The 22,489-nt window shown below is 40.2% G+C and overlaps 1 protein-coding gene and 1 pseudogene across 2 annotated transcripts; both read right to left on the minus strand.

Annotated features, from left to right (window-relative positions):
- Positions 1-1,542: 1,542 nt before the first annotated feature.
- Positions 1,543-2,160, minus strand: LOC143401515 (calcyclin-binding protein-like). Of its 2 annotated transcripts, XM_076859077.1 has the most exons (2): positions 1,795-2,160; positions 1,543-1,635 (listed from the first exon to the last, which is right to left on the minus strand). In XM_076859077.1, the coding sequence occupies exons 1-2, from the start codon at positions 2,158-2,160 to the stop codon at positions 1,543-1,545; spliced, it is 459 nt and encodes a 152-aa protein (XP_076715192.1). The 2 variants fall into 2 exon arrangements, with proteins under 2 accessions (XP_076715192.1, XP_076715191.1); XM_076859076.1 differs by having other exon boundaries at positions 1,543-2,160.
- A 6,300-nt stretch (positions 2,161-8,460) lies between these two features.
- LOC143402070 (class I histocompatibility antigen, Gogo-OKO alpha chain-like) lies at positions 8,461-11,494 on the minus strand (annotated as a pseudogene).
- Positions 11,495-22,489: the final 10,995 nt, after the last annotated feature.

A 22,489-nucleotide genomic window follows, 5' to 3' on the forward strand; every position in this document is an offset into this window, starting at 1 on the left:
AGCCAGCCAATCCCTAAAAAACAAATGCCAAATGTCTTCATTGATATAAGGAGAGTAACTAAGAACAGAGTAGGGACGAAGAGCATGAGAAGAAGATTAACATTAAACAGGGATGAGAGGTGGGAGGGAAAGGGAGGGAGAAAGGAAATTGCGTGGAAATGGAAGGAGACCCTCAGGGTTATACAAAATTACATACAAGAGGAAGTGAGGGGAAAGGGAAAAATAATACAAGGGGGAGATATGAACTGCAGTAGAGGGGGTAGAGAGAGAAGAGGGGAGGGGAGGGGAGGGGAGGGGGGATAGTAAAGGATAGGAAAGGCAGCAGAATACAACAGACACTAGTATGGCAATATATAAATCAATGGAAGTGTAACTGATGTGATTCTGCAATTTGTATACGGGGTAAAAATGGGAGTTCATAACCCACTTGAATCAAAGTGTGAAATATGATATATCAAGAACTATGTAATGTTTTGAACAACCAACAATAATATATATATATATATATATATATATATATATATATATATATATATATATTTTAAAAAAAGAATACAAGCAACAATAAATGTTGGTGAGGATGTGGGGGAAAAGGTGCACTCATACATGGCTGAAGCAACCACTATGGAAAAGCATTTTGGAGATTCCACAGAAAACTTAGAATGGAACCACCATTTGACCCAGATATCCCACTCCTTGGTATATACCAAAGGACTTAAATTCAGCATACTACAATGACATAGCCAAGTCAATGCTTATAGCAGCTCAATTCACAACAGCTAAGTTATGAACCCAACTAGGTGCCCTTCAACGGTTGAATCAATAAAAAAAATGTTGCATTTTTACACAATGGAATATTATTCAGCCATAAAAAATGAATGACTTGATGAAATTTGCTAATAAATGGATCTGAAGACTATCATGCTGAATGAAATAAGCCAATCTCAAAAAAACCAAAGGTTGAATATTCCCTCTGATATGTGGATACTAATACACAACAGAGTGGGACGCCAGGGAAGAATAGAAATTCAGTGTATTAAACAAAGGGGAATGAAATGAGAGGGAATGGGAATAGGAAACAGAGTGGAATGAATGAGTCATAAGTTTCCTATGCTCACATATGAAGACAGCACAGTGAACCTCCACATCGTGTACAACCACAAGACTGAGATCCTAATTAAAATAAGATATACTCCATGTATGTATAAATATGTCAAAAATACTTTGTCATGTATATCTAAAGAGAACAAATTTTTTTGGAATATTTAATAAGCACATTTTATTTAAATAAATCCTCCAGTAAAGGAGAATTTACTGCCTTTACTGTGTAAATAGTTATGTCAAATTTATATGTGCAGCTCTCCAACATTCCCTTATTGGAAACATCCATATTTCCACATATTTAATGGGAGTTCATCAAGTTCCCACAGAGAATGTGCAGGTTCTTTTCAGTGCCCAAAAAGACTTAAATGTCTCCAAATCCTGTATCTTCTTTGGCTTGCTTCTCTCTTGATTCCACCCAGGCTTTATTAATGGCTCACTTCATATCTCATCTCCATCTTCATAAATTTTCTTTAGAACATTCATTAATCCCTCACTAGGATCTGTTTCGATGGCTTCTGAAGGCTTTTCTTTCTCAACCTTAGTCAAATACTCCCACCGTGTGTTTTCTGCTTTCTTCCTACATAAGATGAGAACTGTATGGGTCTTAACTTTTTTTGAACTGCCTTCCACAGACATGGGTTTCAAGAGATTCATAATCATGGAGTAACTCTTCCCATTTAGATTCTTTACCAAAAGATCAAATGACCTCTCTGTGAAAGGAACCTGCACATTCTCGGTGGTAACTTGATGAACTCCCATTAAAGTGATGTAGAATTTCAAAAACTTATCGGATTGATCCCATCTATAATTACTGATTTTCACAGTATATCCTGTTGTGATAGGAGCACACACAGAAGCTGGCTTTTCATTGCCAAGAAGTTCTGGTTTCTTCCGTGATTTCTGTTGCATCTTGTTCTTTATTTCTGTCTCAATCTTGTTTTGTTTTTGTTTTTGTTTTGCTGTAAGGGCATCACGTACTCTTTTTCTAGAGGTCTTTTCCAGCAACATATTTACCTCTTCTAGATCATTCTGCAGCTTGTCCAGAGCTGAAGCCATGGTCCTGCTGGGTCAGGACTCAGGCCAGCGCTGCAGCCTTGCACCGGAGACAGGAAACGCGGCACCAAGCGCACCTGCCTGGAGCGAAGCCCCGAGAACAAATTTTTAAAAGTAAGATAAATAAAATGCAGGTGTCTTTCTATTTCATTTTTGTCTTCACTTCCTTCCTTCTACTTGCATTGAGTATGCAGTGTTTTAAGGTTGAAGTTAGTAACTTGAGATATTCTATGTTTTATTTTATTTTTTTGAGATATTCTATGTTTTAATCTGCTACATTTCCTTATCATTTAGTTTAAAATGTTTTCCGATTTTTTTCTTTAATCCAATGATTATTTAGAATTTTATTGTTTAATTTCCAAATATTTATGATTTACTGGTTATCATATGGAAACTTGCTTCTAATTAAATGCTATTATAGTCACAAATTATACTCTGTATCATTACAGTATTTTCAGATCTGTTGAGAATTTGTTTATGGTTCCAAAAAAAAAAAAATGGTCTAGCATGGCAGACGTACCATTTCCACTTGAAATAATACGAAGGCTCTTGTTGACATTTGTGGGCATTTGCTTACTGTTAGTGAAATCTGGGTTGCTTTTAGTATTTTCCCATCTATCTCTTTGCTTTCTTTTCTGCTAGTTGTCTAAATTGCTGAGTCAGAAATGTATGAAAGTATTTGGTTGCATTTCTGGAGTTGTTTATTTCTCTGTGCAATTCTGTCAATTTTACCTTGTATTTTAAAGCAGTGTTGTTGGGACCATGAACATTTCTGAGACTACGTCTTCTGTTGACCCTTTTATCCTCATGAAGTGCACCTCTTTGTCTCTAAGAATACATTTTATTTTGAAATGTGTTTTTCTGATAGCATCATGGCCACTCCAGCCTGCTTAGGCTTCCTGTTGGCATGGTGTACCTTTTCCCATGAATTGACTTTCACTTCAGTATTTAGGCTGCAAGTGCATATCTTGCCAACAGCACACCTCTGCCTCTCAACTTATTAACATTTTAATGAGAGTGGGGTTGACTTGTAAGGTTTATTGTAGCTGCTACCATCAAAGGTTTGGGGTCTACCCAGTTACTTTTCCTGTTTCTTGTTCTCCTGAAGCTATAGTTCTGCCTGATGACTTATCAAAAATCATAGAACAAAAAAATGAGGGAACACCTTTAAGTTTCTGAGCAAAACATAGTCCAAAAGTATCCTTCAAGAAGGAAGAAAAAATAAACAAATTATCCAATGAATGGTAAAGAATTTCATCATCTATAGATCTGAAATATATAAATGGTAAAGAAATCCTTCAGTTTGAAAGCAAATAGTACCAGTGGAAAACTCAGAATCCTACAATAAGAGCATCAGAAATGGCAACTGTCTGACTCAATGTAAAAGACCTTTCTCCGTTTCTCTCTCTCTCTCTCTCTCTCTCTCTCTCTCTCTCTCTCTCTCCAGGGATTGAACCCTAGGGCACTTAACCACTGAACCATATCCCCAGCCCCTTTGTCTCACTAAGGTGTTTAGGGCCTTGGTAAGTTGCTGAGGTTGGCTTTGAACTTATAATCCTCCTGCCTCAGCCTCCCAAGAGGATGGACTTACAGTCATGTAGCACCATGCCTGGCTCTCTTTGACCATTTATGCTTACTTAATAAATACAAATAGAGCTTTTTCTTGGGGACTTTGAATGTTGAATATATATATATATATATATATATATATATATATATATATATATAAAATATATCTAGATATATTATCTAAACATAACAATGGGACAGTTTAGAAGTCTAAAGATTTCTATGTGAACTAAGACAATGTTAAGTGGAGGACACTGAAAAGTTAAGATGAGCACTGTAATCCTAAGGAAACCCCTATAAAAGTAGTGCAAAAAATAAAGCTAGCAATAAAATTAAAATGGAATTCTAAAAACAAGTGAAATCATTCAAGAGGAGACTTTTGTAGGGCAGTTTCAGTGGATTAAAGTTATTTGGAAGTCTTTTTCTACCAATTATTTGTATAAATCACTCCAATTTCTTCTGGATGCCTTTATTTGTTTCTGAAGAGAAAAATGTCCTTGATCGCATAGTCGTTCCCTGTACTTTTATTACTTAGTGATTTGGAACAAGCACCCCAAATCACAGTAGCTTAATAGTACCAGGGTTTATTATCTTGCCTCTTTTCTATGGGCAATGTTCAAGACCAGAACTGATTGACATGGAAGGACCTCATTCACAGTTCATTCCTGTAACTCTTGGCCACAGCCCTCAGTTCCTGGCCATGGAAGGCTCCCTTTAGTTGACTGTCCAGTTGAAGATGACTTAGCCAGGAATGAATGATGCAAGAGGGAGGACAGCAATCAAGAAATCCCAGTGTCTTTTTTTCTGTGGCTGCACACCATCGGTTCTGCTTTGTCTCTTCACTTAGCAGTGAATTTAATAAGTCCAGCCGTGTTCCTGGAGAGGGAACTAGTTCCCCTTCTTGAGTATCAAGGAACTTGTGATCAGCTGAAAGCCACCATAGCTATTCTTCTGACCATAAATTATTCATATTCCTTCCACGTGCACAATAAACTGCTTTCTGTTCAAGACTTCCAAAAATCTCATTTCATCACCTAATCAGTGTCAACTCCAAAGCCTCATCATCTAAATCAGGTGCAGGCACAGATGAGTTCTTTAAATGAACTGATGTCAGTGTAGCTCTCCACATACAGTTCACGAAAGCTCACCCTGTGGACCCTGACAAAGCTCCTATACAATGATGAGGCACAGATGCTGGCCCAGGAAGTCCTGGCTCCTTTTGATATGAGAAGGCCCAGAAACTCAGAAATAGACAAAACCTGTAAAATTTCTTGGGGCCACAATGACTCCTAAGGAGGTAAAACCTGTGAGACTTCTTTCTTCCTAATGTACCACTCCTGCTTTTAAAAGTTCGCTTGTCCCAGAGTTTTTCTGACATGGAACTTCTGAAACAATTATATTTCACCCCTCTTCCTTCAAAGCTGGCTTTGAATAAAACCCATTTTTCCTACCAATTTGATTTCAAATTTTTCTGGAGCAAAGAAAATTATAGCCTGGCTTCCTTCTTCCCAGGCAGTATTACAGCTGCCCAATAACAATTGAGTCCTACTCTCTTCTTCCCAGAGTGGGTTATTGTGCTAGTTGGTAACAATCTGGCCTTTTTTTTGGGGGGGGGGGGACGTTAGTAATGGAGAGAGAGAGAGAAGGAGGAGAAACAGAAGGAGAAGGGGAAGAAGGAGAAGGGGAAGAAGAAGAAGGAAGATCTTTTATTTGTCTTATGGGGCACCAGTTTTATTGTTTGGGGGCTGCACCATTTCCTTTCTTCCTTCCTTCCTTCCCTCCCTTCTCTCCATTCTTATGACCATATTTAGTCTCAATTATCTCTTAAATACCCTGTCCCCAAAAACAGTTACTTTGGAAATATAATTTCAACAAATATTTTTTCATGGGGGGAATGGTGGGATTGTACAAGCACTCTGTCCTACCCTAGACCCTTTTTACATATAAGAACATTCATCTATCCAATACCCTCCCAAATCTTAATCCAGAATCATTTCTAATGTTTTATGTCCGTAGTCTCCTCTAAATGTTTAATTTAAATTAGATATGGGTCAGACAGACATTGAAGCAAATGTCTCTCCAGGTGTCATCCTGTGAAACCAGATGCCACCAAGGCTCAGCTGGGCAGCCCTGACTTCCAGACTCCAGGCAGCAATAGCCTGGCCTGTGGAAACCGCAGTGGGTCTCCCCATTTGAGTCCTAATTGGAAGCAGGCTTGTCCACTCTGATGGAGCAGTGGCCTATGGTGGGAGTGGCAGCCCTGTACTGTAACGGAAATTCCCTTAGTTAATTACCTTAAAACTTTTTCACTGTAGTTTTATCAATGGTGGTTCTAGGACTTACTGTCTCAAAAACAACTGCAGATTTATATTAACTTAATTTCAGCAAAATATGGAAATTATTGATAGTTGTATTTCCTGTTCTTTTTTGTGCTGATCCTTAAATACATACCTGAATATGTTATAAACCCAACAATCATTGTAGGTATTGCTTTGTGTAATTTTTAACAGATTTTGTTTTTTTGTTTTCAAGCTCACGGATTTTTATTCTCCAGTGATTTTTATTCTCCATTGATCCCACTTCACATCTCAGACACTTTCATCTTCAGAAATTTGATTGTAATCTTATGTAACCTCTCCTCTTTATTTATCTGTTTTTGTGATACTAAGGATCAAACTTAGGGCTTATACATGCTAGGCAAGCACTGTAACCCTAGACCTTATTTTATTTTTAGACATGGTTTTTTTTTCCCTCAGGCTGTAACTTACACTTGCAATCCTCCTGCCTCAGTCTCCTGAGTAACTGGAATTACAAGCTCCAGTTACTGGAATTACAAGCTATCATGACTGATTTTTCTGCATACCTTTTATGTCTCTTGTGTAACCTTCTGAGCATGAGTAATTAATTTACAATAACTGCTGTTGAGAGCCAGCGGAGTCTGTATGGCCCCTGGCATTTTGCCAACAGTATTGATTGACAGGCGAGGCATTACTATCTGCCACTACTTTTGAGTTCTCGCACTACTTTCAAGCTCTCGTGGGGATTTCCAGGGATTCCCCGAGAGTTCCCATTGGTTGGGGAAGTGCAGGAGGAGGGTTTTCCAGAGGAGATATTTCCTGCTGCCGGGTTCCTGGACGAGCCAAGTGGCATTCGGGAGATTTCCCCAGGAGCGTGTGTGAGGTTTTTTCTTGCAGTTCAAAAATAAAGTTTGTTCCTGCTTCAGTGGCTCGTGATTTGTGCCCAGCCAGACTGCAGCAAACTGCCTTAATGTTAATTGTCTGGATTACTTTTTCTGCTATGTATGTGCTGCATTTTCTTGTTTTCATTGCTTATGTGGCAAAATGACAGTGCAGGGAGTGGTCTTGATGATCAGGGATGCGCTCCTCTTTCCATTTCCCCAATTATGATGATAGGAACACAGACACATAGACATAGTTAGATGTTAGCTGCACAAAGAGAAGTTGGAAATCACACTAAGGAGCAGAAAGAGAACTGAAGAAATCCCGTATTGCTCAGTCCCACAGAAAGCAGCTATCTTACACTGTAAAAGAAAGTATTATGAACAGATTCAGATCATTCATTGTAATGGAGACACTCTGAACAATCCATTAAACACTCAAAATGTCAAAAATCCCTGTGAGAATCCCTATAACTCAGGAGTCTCCTCATTCCCCAACTCCTATCTATCTTCAGGCCTCCAGAGTCTCACCTTTTTAAGCCGTGAGAGACACATCAGAGCCCTGGGCACTGTTTTGTTGTTGTTGTTGTTGTTGTTGTTTTTTTTTACCTGTTTCAGAACAAAAACAGAACCTGGTCAGAGCCCACAGGAGATGTGGGGAGTGGAGGAATTATAGGATAGATGAGCTCCCCCATTACTTCCCACTACCCTATTCCATGGGCTTCAGGGATCAGTGTTCTTCATACTTACAGGCAGCTGGAGCATAGGGCCCTTTTTTTTTTAACACCTGTAGGATGAAAGCATCCTGTGAGAGAACAGTCTGGAGATAGGTCTGGGGAAGTCTCCAGAACTGTGACTGCAGATGCAGGGAAGGATCAGGAGATAAGAAGAAAGTAGATAGGTAGGGATGGAGCCAATTGCTCCCCTGGAGGGTTGCCCTGAGCAGGAAAATTCCCCTGTGGCCTCTAAATGCTGGAAATCAGGTCCTCATACTACAAAAATCAAGAGGATATATTTTTCCCTTATTTTATATGTGCTTTACAAAGAGTAAAAAGTATCCTAGGTTGGGTAAGGAAATTGTAGATATTACTTCTCGTTAACAAGGCAGGACACACTTCTACCAGATACTTGAAACAGAAATTCAGACCCTGCACTTTTCTGCTGCCCCTATCCAGCGTGGGCAACTGAACCAAAGTGACTCGTGTGAATTTGGGGTGACTCAAAATACTACGCAGACATGGAATACCTTTTTATAAGTTTCAGGATGCTTCCCCAGCTCCTAACCTCAGGCTCCCATAAGAAGGGCAAGAGAAAGTCACAAGAGGCTGACTAGAGAGGGAGCACATGTTCTGGAGTTGGCTTTTATTAGGGGATGCTGTGTCTTAGAACATTCTATCTGAAAAAGGGCAAGGGGTAGAATTACAAAGGAACTGGTGAGTGTAACTCAACCCCACCCTGTAACACCTACTCCTGGAGCAATTTCTCATTATCCCAGCGGAAGTAAAGTCCAAGTTATTGCGGAGTGCAATAATTCTTCAGATTCTCTTGCTCAGGACTTAAGGACGTGTATTTCCAGAGCAGCTCCTTGCACTTTCCCTACCTGTGTTTTTCTTCTTCCACAAGACAAAAGCGACTACAGCTCCAGTGGCAACAGCTCCAAGGAGGACCACATCAGCAACAATTCCCAAGATGGGGATGGTGGCCTGAGAGGGTGGCTCTGGGAGGAGAAGGGAAGTCAGGTGAGGGGCCCTGATCCCCAGCTCTCAGTCCCTACCCTGCAAAGGGTCTCCAGAAAGCCTCCTGCTTTCCTGACAACAGGTTCTGGGTCCTCACCCCCTCCTTACCCCATCTCAGGGTGAGGGGCTCAGGCATCCCCTCATGATGCACATGGCATGTGTATCTCTGCTCGTCTCCAGCAGGCACCTCCACAGCTGCCCATTTCTGCAAGTTTCCATCCCCTGCAGGCCTGGTCTCCACAAGCTCAATGTCCTGGGTCTGGTCCTCCCCATCTCATTTCCAGTTCAGGGTGATCTCTTCAGGGTAAAAGCCCAGCACCCAGCACCTCAGAGTGATGTCCCCATCAGGGCTAGGATGGTGAGTCACATGCATCTTCGAGGGGTCTGAAGCAACACTCAAACGACCATCCTGAGAATGGACGACATGATTGGGGTGGATAGGAAGCACAAAACCTAGACACAAGCCTGGACTGAGGCTTCTGACATTACGCATTCCTTGGAGATTTCTAGAATCCAATTGAGACAACCCAGTGGAAGAGGCTTCAGGACCCTGAGAGAGACTTCAGATTCTGGTCTTGGTAGAGGCTGAGACATGTGGAAAACCTGGACTCAGACCTCCAAAAACACTAGGCTGGAGTGGACCTGACTGTCTGTCCCTGAACAGATAACTGTGGTCCAGTATTTATTGTCTTTCCCACCAGCCAGGGAGAGAGAGACGGGATCCCTCACTTGTCCTGAGAGAAAGCAGCGTCTGGGGGTCCAGGCCCACTCACTCCCCGCTGGACAAGGAGCAGGAGGTGTCTAGTGTGGGCGTCATTCTCCTGCCCTCCTTGTGGGAAGCTGGAGAGACCTACAGGGGATCAGGCAGGTGTCTTGCAGGCCCTCATACCTGTGCGCAGCAGCGTCTCCTTCCTGATCTCCGGGTGTCTGGTGAGCCACTCCACACAGGTGCCCTCCAGATAAGCCCTGTGTTGCTCTGCGACACCGGCGGCCTCCTTCTTCCTCTTGGTGATCTGAGCCTCGTGTCCGCCCGGAGCGCAGGTCCTCCTTCAGGGCGACGTATTCCGCGCCATCGTAGGCGTCCTGAATGTACCCACGGAGTCTGTCCCCACGTCGCAGCCATACATCTTCTGGTAGGTGTGAGACCCTGTCCCCGCCCCGCCCACCCCGCGGGTTTTTCTCCTAAACTGAAATCACAGTCCCCGTGGGCGCTTTCTGGGTCGAGGGTCTCCGCGGGTCCCTCAGCCTTGGGGTGAAGCTCGGCCTGGGATCCCTGACGACTCGGGACCGTTCATGAGGGACGTGAAGGGTCGCAACCTCTGACAGGGGCGGGGCACTCACCGCCCGCGCTCTGGTTGTAGTAGCCCCGCAGGGTGTTCAAGTACACTCGGTACTACTGTGCGTTACCTGTGGCAATCCAAGTCTCCAGTTCCCAAAACTCCCGCCCCTCCTGCTCTATCCAGGGCGCCCGAGGCTCCTCCCTGGGATTTTCTGCGTCGCTGTCGCTGTCTCTGTCAAAGCGCACAAACTACAAGTCATCCACGTAGCCCACGGAGATGAATTGGAGCTCCTGGATGACAACCTGGAACAGAAAAGGGTCATCAAAAAAAAGTTAATTAAATCCAAAAAGAACATGCTACTGAGTACTAATTTATCAATATTGCTTTAATAGTGTGACGTATGCATAATTATAATGTAAGATTTTAACAATAGGTAAAACAATGTGCCATCTATAGGCACTCTGTGTTACCTTTTCTAAATCTGAAGATATTATTTTAAAGAATAATGTATGTTTTTATTTATTTTGATTTATTTTGATGATACAGAGTATTGCACCCAGTGGCATGCTACCATTAATATACATTCCCAATCCTTTTCCTTTTATTTTGATACAGTGTCTTGCTAACTTCCCAGGCTGACCTTTAACTTGGAATCCTTCCACTTCAATCTCTGGAATAGCTTTGATTACAGATGTGCAACACCAGGCCTTGCTAAAGTCTATGTTTAAAAAGGAATAATTGGAGGCCAGGGTTGTATCTCAGTGATAGGGCACTTGCCTAGCATGTGTGAGGTACTGGGTTTAGTCCTCAGTACCACATAAAAATAAATAAACTAAAGGTATTGTGTTCATGTACCACGAAAAAAAAAAATTAAAAAAGGAATAATTGGGCTGGGCGTGGTGGTGGCACAAACTTGTAATCCCAGTGCTTTGGGAGGCCAGGCAGGAGGAGTTCAAAGCCAGCCTCAGCAATGGCAAGGCACTAAGCAACTCAGTGAGACCCAGTCTCTAAATAAAATACAAAATAGGGCTGGGGATGTGGCTCAGTGTTCAAGTGTCCCTGAATTCAATCCCCAGTACCAAAAAAAAAAAAAAGGAACAGGTGGGAAAGAAACAGTTTGTAGGAAGAAAAAATATGTGTTTGTGTTTACATAAAGTATGAAACATATTTTCATTAGCTTTTATGAAAAAAATATATATGTACATGTGTGTGTATGCATGTGTATGTATGTGTGTGTATGTGTGTGTGTATATATATAATATATATATACATATATATGTGTGTGTGTGTGTATAAATCTTCTTTCAGTTCTCCAGGTTATTATCCAGAAAATGGAGAAAGATCTAAGAAATAGGCAGGATTTCTTGTAGGAGCGTCCTATAACTCTTGTGCCCTTAAAGACAACTCAGAAGTATCTTCATCCCCACATCAATGCACCCTCTCTAAGTCAATCATCTCTGCCCTAGTCCTTCCATTGCCTGGTCCTCTCCAGAGCTGCCTGGCAGCTTCCCAGGGCAGTGCAGTGGCGCCCCCGTGTGGCCATGTTTCTGAACACAGAAGACCTGAGCTCCCATGTCCTGGGCTCACCTGGGAGTCCTGGGTCTCCCTAGACTTATAGCAACTGTGCAGGGCTGTGTGCACAAATTGGAGCCTTCATCCTTTTGTCAGATTCAGGATGTCCAACTGTTACTCAAAAAACAAGATGAAATATGTTTCTTCCCAGTCGATCAATAGTGGACTCTTGTCCCAGGGAGCATCTAGATCTCCATACCACAAAGGAAAGTTCCCAGGTCTTGGACGAACCCTGCAAACATAATGCCTGCCCTCAATTTTCTGGATGGAGCCTTGTACCCCTGAATCCCTGAGATTTGTTCTTGCTGCTGCTCCCAGGATCAAAGGTCCCCTTTACTGGGCCAGATTTTCTAATTCTAGTTGTAGGTGGTAATTAGTAATGAGCAGTGGAATATCAATGAATAAGGTAACAGGGTCATGTGGTTTTCTTTAAATTGCATTTAATATTAATGAACAGCCAGCATGGTGCTACACACCTGTAATCCCAGCAACTTGGGGAGACAGGGACAGGAGGATAGCAAGTTCAAAGCCAGCTTCACCAACTTAGACCTTGTCTCAAAATAAAACATGAAAAATGGGCTGGGGATGTGACCCAATGGTTAAGTGCCCCTTGGTTTAATTCCTGGCAACAAAAACAAACAACAACAAAAAAAAAGCCCTTATAAATAAAGGAGTAACTCATGGTGAGGGGGTGGAAACAGGTGTACTAACCCTGAGAATAAACAGAGGGAAAAAGGGAGCCAATGAAGAAACAGTCCAGAAGGAACGGTCTAGGGGGCTAACCCTTCATAGGGTCTAGTGAGATCATTGTAAAGCTAGGATTTACAGCCATAGGTTTCTCAATGTGTATCAGAAGGAACTTTAACAGCACTGGTACACTAAGGTAAAGTTTGCCTGGTCATGGAACCCAGCTCCTATATTAACACAGGATTGACTTGTGGATAAAGCTCCCCTGAATGGAATGGTTACTGTGGCAATAACGGAAAGGACTAACTAGAGTCAAAAACTACCCCGAGCAACATGAAGGAGTGGTTAAATATCAAATTAGTGAAGATTGCAAAAGGTGGACCCCGTTTCTACTGGCAAATATCAAACAATGAATTTGGAAGTAGTATCAAGTTTCCTTTGTCATTCTCTGCTGAGGGAATGACATACTCTCTTCTTCTTTTGAGCATTCTTTGCTTGATCCTTACCTTCACTTATTATAAAATTCTCTTGCTTGGCTTTTCATGTGTGACTCTAAATTTTCTTTCATGGGGACACAAGAACGTAGGCTTGGTGCTTCAGCTCCCCGTTTACCTGTGACACTGATGGGGCAGGAGTAGAGGAGCCACTAAAGGGTGATGAAGGAGCCTCCTGAAGATGTGAAAATCAGGAGGAAAGGGGGACATTAAGGAAATGGAGGCTGAAAAGGGAGGAGAAGGAATCAAACAACAAAAAAAAGAAGCCATGGGAAGGATCAGCCTAGTGAGGAGGATGTGAGGAGCTTGTGAGGAGGATGGGTCTGTTTGGGGAGAAGTTCAGGGTCTTCTGGCTGGGGTGCTGGAGAAGGCCTCCATTTTCACTAGGATGGTAGTGACACAGGTATTAGCTGTCATTCATCAGTAGGCCATCGTATGTTTTGGACAGTTTTCTGTGTTACATGTATAGTATAATTCAAATATACAGAGAAGAAATGTGAAAAGTATCAGATGAAAGAGGAGAATTGACTAAAGGGACACTTACTAATGCTGGGGTGGCAGGCAGAACAGAAGAAAGTATGGAAGAGTATTGCATCACACAACTAAACTGATCAGGATCACTCCAAGTGAATTTGGGGGACTAAATAAAGACACAAACACAGAAAGTACCTTTTCTTCAGGTTTAGTGATCGCTCCTCAGCCACAGCTCCCACAGGGGGACAAGGCAGGCAAGAAAGAGCCCTTTTATTAGGGAGAAATATTCAAATGAGGCAAGGGGTCGGGTTTCAGAGGGTTGAGTCTAGCTTCATAATGTCTTGCTGTCATCAGGTTGACTGACATCTTGGAAGGCCACGCCTATCTCATGGGTATGTGGGGATCATAGGCAGAGCATGTGAAAAGATGCATACATTGCCCACCCAAACAGAGGGACAACATCAGTTCAGTCCATCCTGTATGCTCAATGCTCATCGTTCACACATGCAGCCCATGGCTGGCTTGCCACAACTCCACATTCTCAATGCTCAAAGCTAAGGGGTACATGATTCCTATGTGGCAACTCCTGATGGAAGAATAAGGCCTATGCTTGAAGGTGAAGGGTCCAGCCCTGGTCCTGATTCCAGGGTTCCCGGGTCCCACTTATTGTGGTATAATGTTATGGTCTTTGTCAAGCCCATCCCCAGGTATCCTGCAACAAGCCTTGGCTATCTGGATGTCTTAAGTCAGCAGAAGCTTCTGTAGGAACATGGGGCTGTGGGCTGGAAGTTGACACAGCTGACAGCCAGGGAAACAGTGTTCTTAGAGGGTCAAGAATAGATGTGGCCAGGCATGATGGCACATGCCTGTAATCCCAGCTGCTTGGGAAGCTGAGGCAGGAAGATCTCAAGTTCAAAGCCAGCCTCAGCAACTTAGCAAGGCCCTAAGTGACTCAGCAAGATCCTGTCTCTAAATAAAACACAAAAAAGGTCTGGGGCTGTGGCTTAGTGGTTCAGCATCCCTGAGTTCATTCCCCTGCACCAAAAAAAGAGAAAAAGAAAAGAATAGACGTGGCAGTAGCTAAAAACCATAGGGGCTACAACCAGACCTGTGATGAGTGGGAGCCCAGGCGTTCACCCAGCATCTCCCCTGGATGCTGAGGTGATCCTTCTCCACCTTTTCAGACCTCCAAATGAAGGTGTCCAACCACCATTCTTCTGGATGCCAAGGGTGGACCTTCTTCAAGACATCAGATCACACACCCTCTTGAAGCCTGAAGGGCCTCCTCTGTACAACCCCCAGAATCCAGGACACAACATCCTGCCTCTTTTCCTTGAGACCTACATTCCTCAGGCCTTACCCCCTTGTCATCTCCATTTCACAAAATTTTTGGTCCTGTGGTTTTGAATTTATTTTGATCCCTGTTATGTGGACCCAGAGTTTGGGGGTTGTGGTCTAGTGAGGAGGCTCCTGAGGGATCCACAGTCTACAGCAGGGGCAGGACACAGTGGTGAATTCAGGAGCTTAGGCTACAGGGAGCATCCCACACCTGGCCAGGATCCCCCTCCTGACTCCAGGAGGCTGTGAACACAGTTAGTGGTCAGAATTCCTCTCTTGGTCTTGAGCTTGGTACTTTGTCCAGAGTGTGAGGATGCTATAGAGCTTGTTGTGTGAGGGGTTCCAGGTGGGAATAAAGCCATAAGTAGCCCCCACCATACACGCATACACAAAGAGGACCCCCCAGTCACATCCAAGAAAACTACTTGCCTTTCCTCTCTTAGACTAGGCTTCAAGGAGATCTGGTCCTTGGATTTACTTAATCCTTAACAAGTGTTCATCTGTTATGTGCCTGGCACTTAAAGTATATGAAACCAAAGCCAGGCAAAATCCATTGTCCTCAGGGAGCTTACCTTCAGATGGGGGACTTAATAAATAATGTCTATAGTAAAGGATAGGAGTGTCAGAAAGTAGAGTGATTTAGCAACCAAGTAAGAATAAAGAAGGTTGTAATTTTTAATTATTTTAATTATTATTCTTAAAATGGGATTTACTGAGAAAGAACATTTGATTACTACCTGAACATTCTGGGCTACACTAGAGAACAACAGACTGCAGCAGGAATGGGAGTGGACAGACTTCAGGAAGGACTTCCTGTCAGTAATTCTGGGCCAAATGCAAGTGGATTGCATGGTGGCTTCGCTTATGTGCCCCATGAAGGCTCTCTGAAGTCCTGATGTTTGGGGAGACTGAAGTATTGCTATTTGGAAGAAGGTTGGGAGTGGAGGGAGCAAGCTGAGGTGGGGGGTCCCAGTCCAACTCCAACGCTGTGCTTTTCTCTTGCCTGCAGAGTTTGAGGTGTCAGTGAATCTGACGTGTTCAGCAAATACTAGAGTCCTTGGAGCTGGAGGACAGTCACCACCTCGCAGGGCCTAAAATAGAGGTCTTCTTAGCCCTCAGATTGCTCAAACAGTAGTAATGAGAAAAGGTAAGTATGAGAGCAATGCACAATATCTTGACAACACTCTTTTTTATTGGTTTCATGAAGAAATTATATTTTGAATGTACTAATTTAATAAAATACTAATTTTATCCATTTTTTATTTTTAAAAATGTACTAGGAAACTTGAGACTGCATCTATGGCTCACATTTGTTGTTCTCACACAATGCTAGGCAAACACTCTACCACTGAGCCACATCCAGCCCTACTATAATGTTTTCAAGTTAGCACATTTAATTATCTATTTATTTATTCTAATATGTTATACATGACAGCATAATGCATTTCAATTCATAGTACACATATAGAGCACAATTATTCATGTTTCTGTTTGTTCACAAAGTAGATTCACACCATTTGTGTCTTCATACATGTACTTAGGATAATAAATTCCATCTCATTCCACCATCTTTCCTACCCCCATGGCCCTTCCTTTTCCCTCCCTCCCCTTTGCCCTAGCTAAAGTTCATCCATTGTCCCATGCTTCCTCCCCTACCCCCCATTATGGACCAGGATCCACGTATCAGAGAAAACATTCAGCCTTTGGTTTTTTGGGATTTCAAATGCCATAATTTTATTCTGTTTTAATGCTGAGTAATATTCCATTCTGTATATATGCCACATTTTTAATCCATTCATCTATTGAAGGCATCTAGGTTGGTTCCACAATTTAGCTATTGTGTCACTGCATTATGCTGTTTTTAAGTTCTTTGGGTATAAACCAAGGAGTGGGATAGCTGAGTCAAATGGTGGTTCCATTCCAAGTTTTCCAAGAAATCACCATACTACTTTACAGATTGGTTGTACCAATTTGCAGTCCCACCAGCAATGTATGAGTGTATCTTTTTCCCCACATCTTCACCAACACTAATTGTTGTTTGTGTTCTTAATAGCTTCCATTCTGACTGGAGTGAGATGAAATCTTAGTTTTGATTTACATTTCTCTAATTGCTAGAGATGTTGAACGTTTTTTCATATGTTTGTTGATTGATTGTATATCATCTTCTGAGAAGGGTCAGTTCATTTTCTTGGCCCATTTATTGATTTGTTGTGTGTGTGTGTGTGTGTGTGTGTGTGTGTGTGTGTGTGTGTGGGTGTGTGGGTGTGTGTTAAGATTTTGGAGTTCTTTTTATGTCCTAGAGATTAGTGCTCTATCTGATGTGCATATGGTAAAAATTTGCTCCAAGATGTAGGCTCTCTATTTTCCTCACTGATGTTTCTTTTGCTGAGAAGAAGTTTTTAGTTTGAATCCATCTCTTTTATGGTTCTTGATTTTATTTCTTGCACTGTATGAGTCTTGTTAAGGAAGTCAGGGCCTAATCAGACATGATGAAGATTTGGGCCTACTTTTTCTTCTATAGACACATGGTCTCTGGTCTAATTCCTGGGTCCTTGATCCACTTTGAGTTTTGTGCATGGTGAGAGATAGGGGCTTAATTTCATTTTACTGCATCTGGATTTCCAGTTTTCTCAGCACCATTTGTTGAAGAGGCTATCTTTTCTCCAATATAAGTTTTTGGAGCCTTTGTCTATTATGAAATAATTGTATTTATATGGGTTTGTCTCTGTATGCTCTATTCTGTACCATTGGACTACCAGTCTTTTTTGGTGCCAATACCATGTTGGTTTTGTTGCTATTGTTCTGTAGTAAAGTTTAAGATCTGGAATAGTGATGCCATCCGCTTCATTCTTCTTGCTAAAGATTGCTTTGGCTATTCTGGGTATCTTAATTTTTCCAGATGAATTTCATGATCGCTTTTTCTATTTCTATGAGAAATGCCATTGGGATTTTGATTGGAATTGCATTAAATCTGTATAGCGCTTTTGGTAGTATGGTTTCTTTTCCTATCCATATTTTTGACAATATTAATTCTGCCTATCCATGAACAAGGGAGATCTTCACATCTTCTAAGGTCTTCTTTAATTTCTTTCTTTAGTGCTCTGTAATTTTCATTGTAGAGGTCTTTCACCTCTTTCATTAAGTTGATTACTAAGTATTTGAATTTTTTAGGCTATTTAAATAGGGTAATTTTCCTAGTTTCTCTTTCAGAGGATTTGTCACTGATGTATAAAAATGCCTTTGATTTATGGGTGTTGATTTTATATACTGATACTTTGCTGAATTCATTTGCTAGTTCTAGACATTATTTGGTAGAACTTTTTGGATCCTCTAGGTATAGATTCATGTCATCACCAAGCAGTAATAATTTGAGTTCTATTCCTATGCATATTCCTTTATTTCTTTCGTCTGTCTAATTGCTCTGGCTAGTGTTTCAAGGACTATATAGAAGTGGTGAAAGAAAGCATCCTGGCTTCTTCCAGTTTTTAGATAGACTGTTTTCAATTTTTCTCCATTTAAATGATGTTGGCCTTGGGCTTATATTATAGTTTATAAAAGTTTTATTGTTCATTAAACATTATAAATTTCCTCCTAAATATTATATTTTGAATGTACTAATTTAATAAAATACTAATTTTATCCATTTTTTATTTTTAAAAATGTACTAGGAAACTTGAGACTGCATCTATGGCTCACATTTGTTGTTCAAATTATACTTTTTATCGACTAACTCTGTTTGAGAAGCTTAACCATTTTATCTTCTATGTTCAGGTCTGTGATTCATTTTCAAATTGTTTTGGGGCATGGTTTATGTTCTTCTCCCTGTGTCTCATTGTTCACCTCTGTTTGTTGAAAAGACAATCCTCTCCCATTGGATTCCTTGAGCCCTTTCCAACAGCACAGATGTGCATCTTTATTCTATCCTAGCCATGTAGGCTACCCTGTGCCAGGAACTCTGTTTTCACTACTTGAAAGCAGTAAAGAAATCAAATAGTGTGCACCTTGTAAGTTAAAAAATATTAAACATTCAACTTTTTTTTCATTTCCATGCTAATTATAGAATTCCATTTGTCAGTGTCCAAAAAAAAAAAAAATGCCTGTTTGATTTCATTTGACAGATCAATTTTGAGAGAACTGATACCTTGTCAATACGAACTATTCTAATCCTTGACTATAGTATTTCTATTTAGTTTTTCTTTTCTTTCTCTTGATAACGGCTTATAGATTTTAGTGTAAAGTGTTCCTGTTAAGGTTTAAATATTAGATGTTCCCCAAAAGCTCATATGTGAAACAATACAAGAAGGTTTAAATGTGAAATGATTGGGTTATGAAAGTCTTAACATAATGAATGAATTATCCCCCCTGACAAGGATTAGAAGAGTGCTAATTTTGGCTGATAGGGTGTGTGAATGAGGTGGGTCCTTGAAGGCATGCCTTTTGGGTATATATTCTGTCCTTGTTGGGCAGAACTATCTTTCTCTCTTTCCTGATGTGATGTCCTGAGCTGACTTCCTCTGCCACACCCTTCTGCTGTGATGTATAACCTCACTGGAGCACCAAGAAAAGCAATCAGCCCTCTATGGTCTGAGACCTCTGAAACTGTGAGTTCCTAAATAAACTTTTGTTCTTGTCAAGTCCTTTAGTCAGCAAAAAAGCTGATTAAACAGTTACCAAGATTTAAGAATGGGTACCTAGATATTTTTTTTCAATGCTATTATAAATGGAATTTGATTATTGTTGTTTTCCAAGTATTATGTTGCTAGTACATGGAAATTGACTTAAATACAATTGATCCTGTGAAATGTTCTAAATTCATCTATTAGTTCTAGGAATTTTCTTTATCTTAGGATTTTCTATGTATACCTTCATGTTATCTTCAAATTAATGTACATCATAATCATGAATTGAAATATAATTTTTACAATTTATATTCCACTGTAGGGCATACCCCAAATGACTGTAGTGAGGCTTCTGGTGGGCTATATTTTCTGTGTGTAGTCAAGGTCATAAACACTTTTATTCAGCCTGTGTGCTCAAGGTCAAAAAACATTTGCTGTGAGCATGTGCCTACCTATTGTCAGTGTGCCTTCTTTGTCTGGCCTGCATATAACTAAAGGCCTATGCAGAAGACAAAAGAGGAAAAACGGAACTGGCTAGGGGCTGAAGCTAGAACTGCAAGCTAGCCAGAGACTGTTGGCCACCTCTGAGTAAGCATGTCTACCATCCAAACTGCATCTTGCATCCTCTTCCACCTGCCAGGATCTTGAATCTGTTCCTAAATCTAAGACCCTGCCTGACACCCTTCTATTTTTATTTCTTGCCTCAAGATTCTGGCTAAGATGTTAAGTTACAGTGTGTAATAGAAGAGGTGAGAGTAAACATACTTGCCTATGAGTTAGGGTTTGGATCCTGAATGTCCCAAAGGCCCAATATGCCAAAGTCTTGGCCACCAGTCTAATAGGAGATGGTGGAACCTTTAGTAGGTGGGACCCAGTATAAGAAAGTTACTTTATTAGGGGTGTGCCCTTGGAGAAGATGCTGAGACTTGGTCCCCTCTTCTTTCTCTTTGTTTCCTGCTTCATGAGGTGAGGGAATTTCTCTGCCCCATGCTCCAGTAAAGAATGTCTACCCTGCATTATGGTAGATATAGATTGATGTACTGGGCCCCCACAGGCCCAAAGCAATAGGGCCAAATAACTATGGACTGGCACCTTTGAAACAGTAATACAAAATAAACCTATCCTCATTTAAGTTGCATTATTTCAGGAATTTTGTCACAGCAATCCAAATCTAATAGAATATCTTAAGTAAAAGCACTTCAATCATAAAGGACATTGTTAGTTGTAGACTGTTCAGAGATGCCATTTATCAGGTTGATGAAGTTTTCTTTTACCCCCCTGGTTTGCTAAATGATTTAGTCAAGAACAGGTTTTGAATTTGTATAATGCCTTTTGTTCAAGGAGATGATCTTGTGATTATTCTCTCTTATTTCATTAATATATTAAATTAGGATTGATTTTTTAAATATTCATCATAATAAATTGGATTTGATTTGCTGATATTTTATCAAGTGTTCATGGGTAACATTAGTCGAAAGTTCCCTACTTTTATATGTTAACAATTTAAATTTTAAATAAATGTATGGATTTATGCAACCAGCATTACAATACAAATATAGAATAATTCCATTACCTTAAGAAATTCCACTCATTTGCACTGCCCCCACTCCCAGGACTAGGCTAACACTTATCTGATTTTGAATTCTGTTGTTTTGTTTTACTGGACATTTCGGTGGAATGAATGTAGTATGTGATCTATTTGCTTTTTTTCACTTAGCATAACATGTATGTGCACATGCGCCTGCACAGTTCCTATTGAATATGGTATTCAACAAATATTAGTTGGATCAAATTGGTTCACAATGAGGGTAAGTGTTCTACATCTTTGTTTGCACATATTCTATTAATGGAGACAAGTATTGAAAATCAAATATTGTGATTTTTAGTGTCAGTTTCCTTTTCTAATCTACTAATTTATACTTTATCTACTTTGGAGTTATATAATTAGTTATTTCTATATTTATTACCTATGTCTTTTGTGATACTTATTATCACTGTAGAATGTTCTTTTTTGTCCCTATCACTACTTCTTGTTTTGAAGTCAATTTTCCTTCACAGTAATACATTTAGTTTTTTATGCTTTCTACTTGAATGACCTTTTTATTCATCTTCCAACTTTCAAATTGAAGTTTCATTTTGCATTTCTATTATCTATATCATGTGATCTATCTTTATTTTTATCAAAGCGGTAACTTCAGTCTTTTTGTTGAAATTTAAGTCCATTTGAATTTAATATGATTACTTATATACTTTTATTTTAGCTTACTATTTTATTAGTTATTTTTAAAGTATCTCATCTTTTCTTCTCTTCCCTTCCTACTTTCCTTTGTTTCAAATAATTTTTATTTTTAGTTATTCCTCTCCTGAATTTTTTCACATATTTCCTTGCATTCATTTCTTATTTTGGTTGTAATAATTAAGACCTGCATCTTTAACATTCCACAAATCTTAGGTGATAACACTGATCTACAACCAGCAAAATATAGGAAACTATGTCCTGAAGGACTTTGCTTCAAATTACCTGTAATGCATAACTTCTCACTGAATTGAGTTTTTTCTAAATATGCATTCATTTTGCCTTCTTCCCCCTTTTATTTATTCACATAAATTTGCTAATTTTAGGCATAAAGTTAAATATTGGTAATCATTTAGTATCACAGCTATCACCACAAGCCAGATGTGCTCTTACCTGTATTTGATTTTTCTCCTCTATTCCTAGCCCTATTCCTTTCTGTAATTTTGAATATTCTAGAATATCATATAAGTGCAATCCCATAGTATGCAGTCTTGTATAGCATAATGATTTTAAAGTTCATCCAATGTGTTACACATATTAATATTTTGTTCATTATTGTTGCTGAGTATTGATGAAATTCTAATTTACACGTTGGTTTACCTATTGAGAAGTTGATAAACATGGATTATTTCCAGCGTGGGTAAATTATAAATAAAATCACTATGAACATTTAAGTATAAGTCTGTCTATATAAACATGTTTTCTCACCCTTTGGACAAATGCCCAAATGTGGATTATTAGGTTGTAAGGTAAATATTTATGTCAGGAATTGAGATAATGTTTTACTGCTTACTGTTTACTGACTTGTGACATTTTTTCATTTCCAGCAGCAGCACATGACATTTCCAATGACTCCACGTCCTGTTAAGATGTGCTATTACCTCAGGTGTTTTTAATGTTCTCCATTCTAGTTGCTGCGTGGTGGTAAGTCATTGTGGTTTTAATTTGCATTTCTTTGATGATTACTGCTTGGTGAGCACCTTTCAGTGACTGACATATCTTATCAGTGACTGGCATATCTTCTTTAGTGAACTGTTGTAATAATTAAAACCTGCATCTTTAACATTCCACAAATCTTAGGTGACAACA

This window comes from Callospermophilus lateralis, chromosome 6 (genome assembly GCF_048772815.1).
Source record: "Callospermophilus lateralis isolate mCalLat2 chromosome 6, mCalLat2.hap1, whole genome shotgun sequence".
Lineage (NCBI taxonomy): Eukaryota > Metazoa > Chordata > Mammalia > Rodentia > Sciuridae > Callospermophilus > Callospermophilus lateralis.

Bases quoted from the DNA above. Each gene is read 5' to 3' on its own strand.
- LOC143401515 (XM_076859076.1), bottom strand. From the start codon at position 2,160: ATGGCTTCAGCTCTGGACAAGCTGCAGAATGATCTAGAAGAGGTAAAT.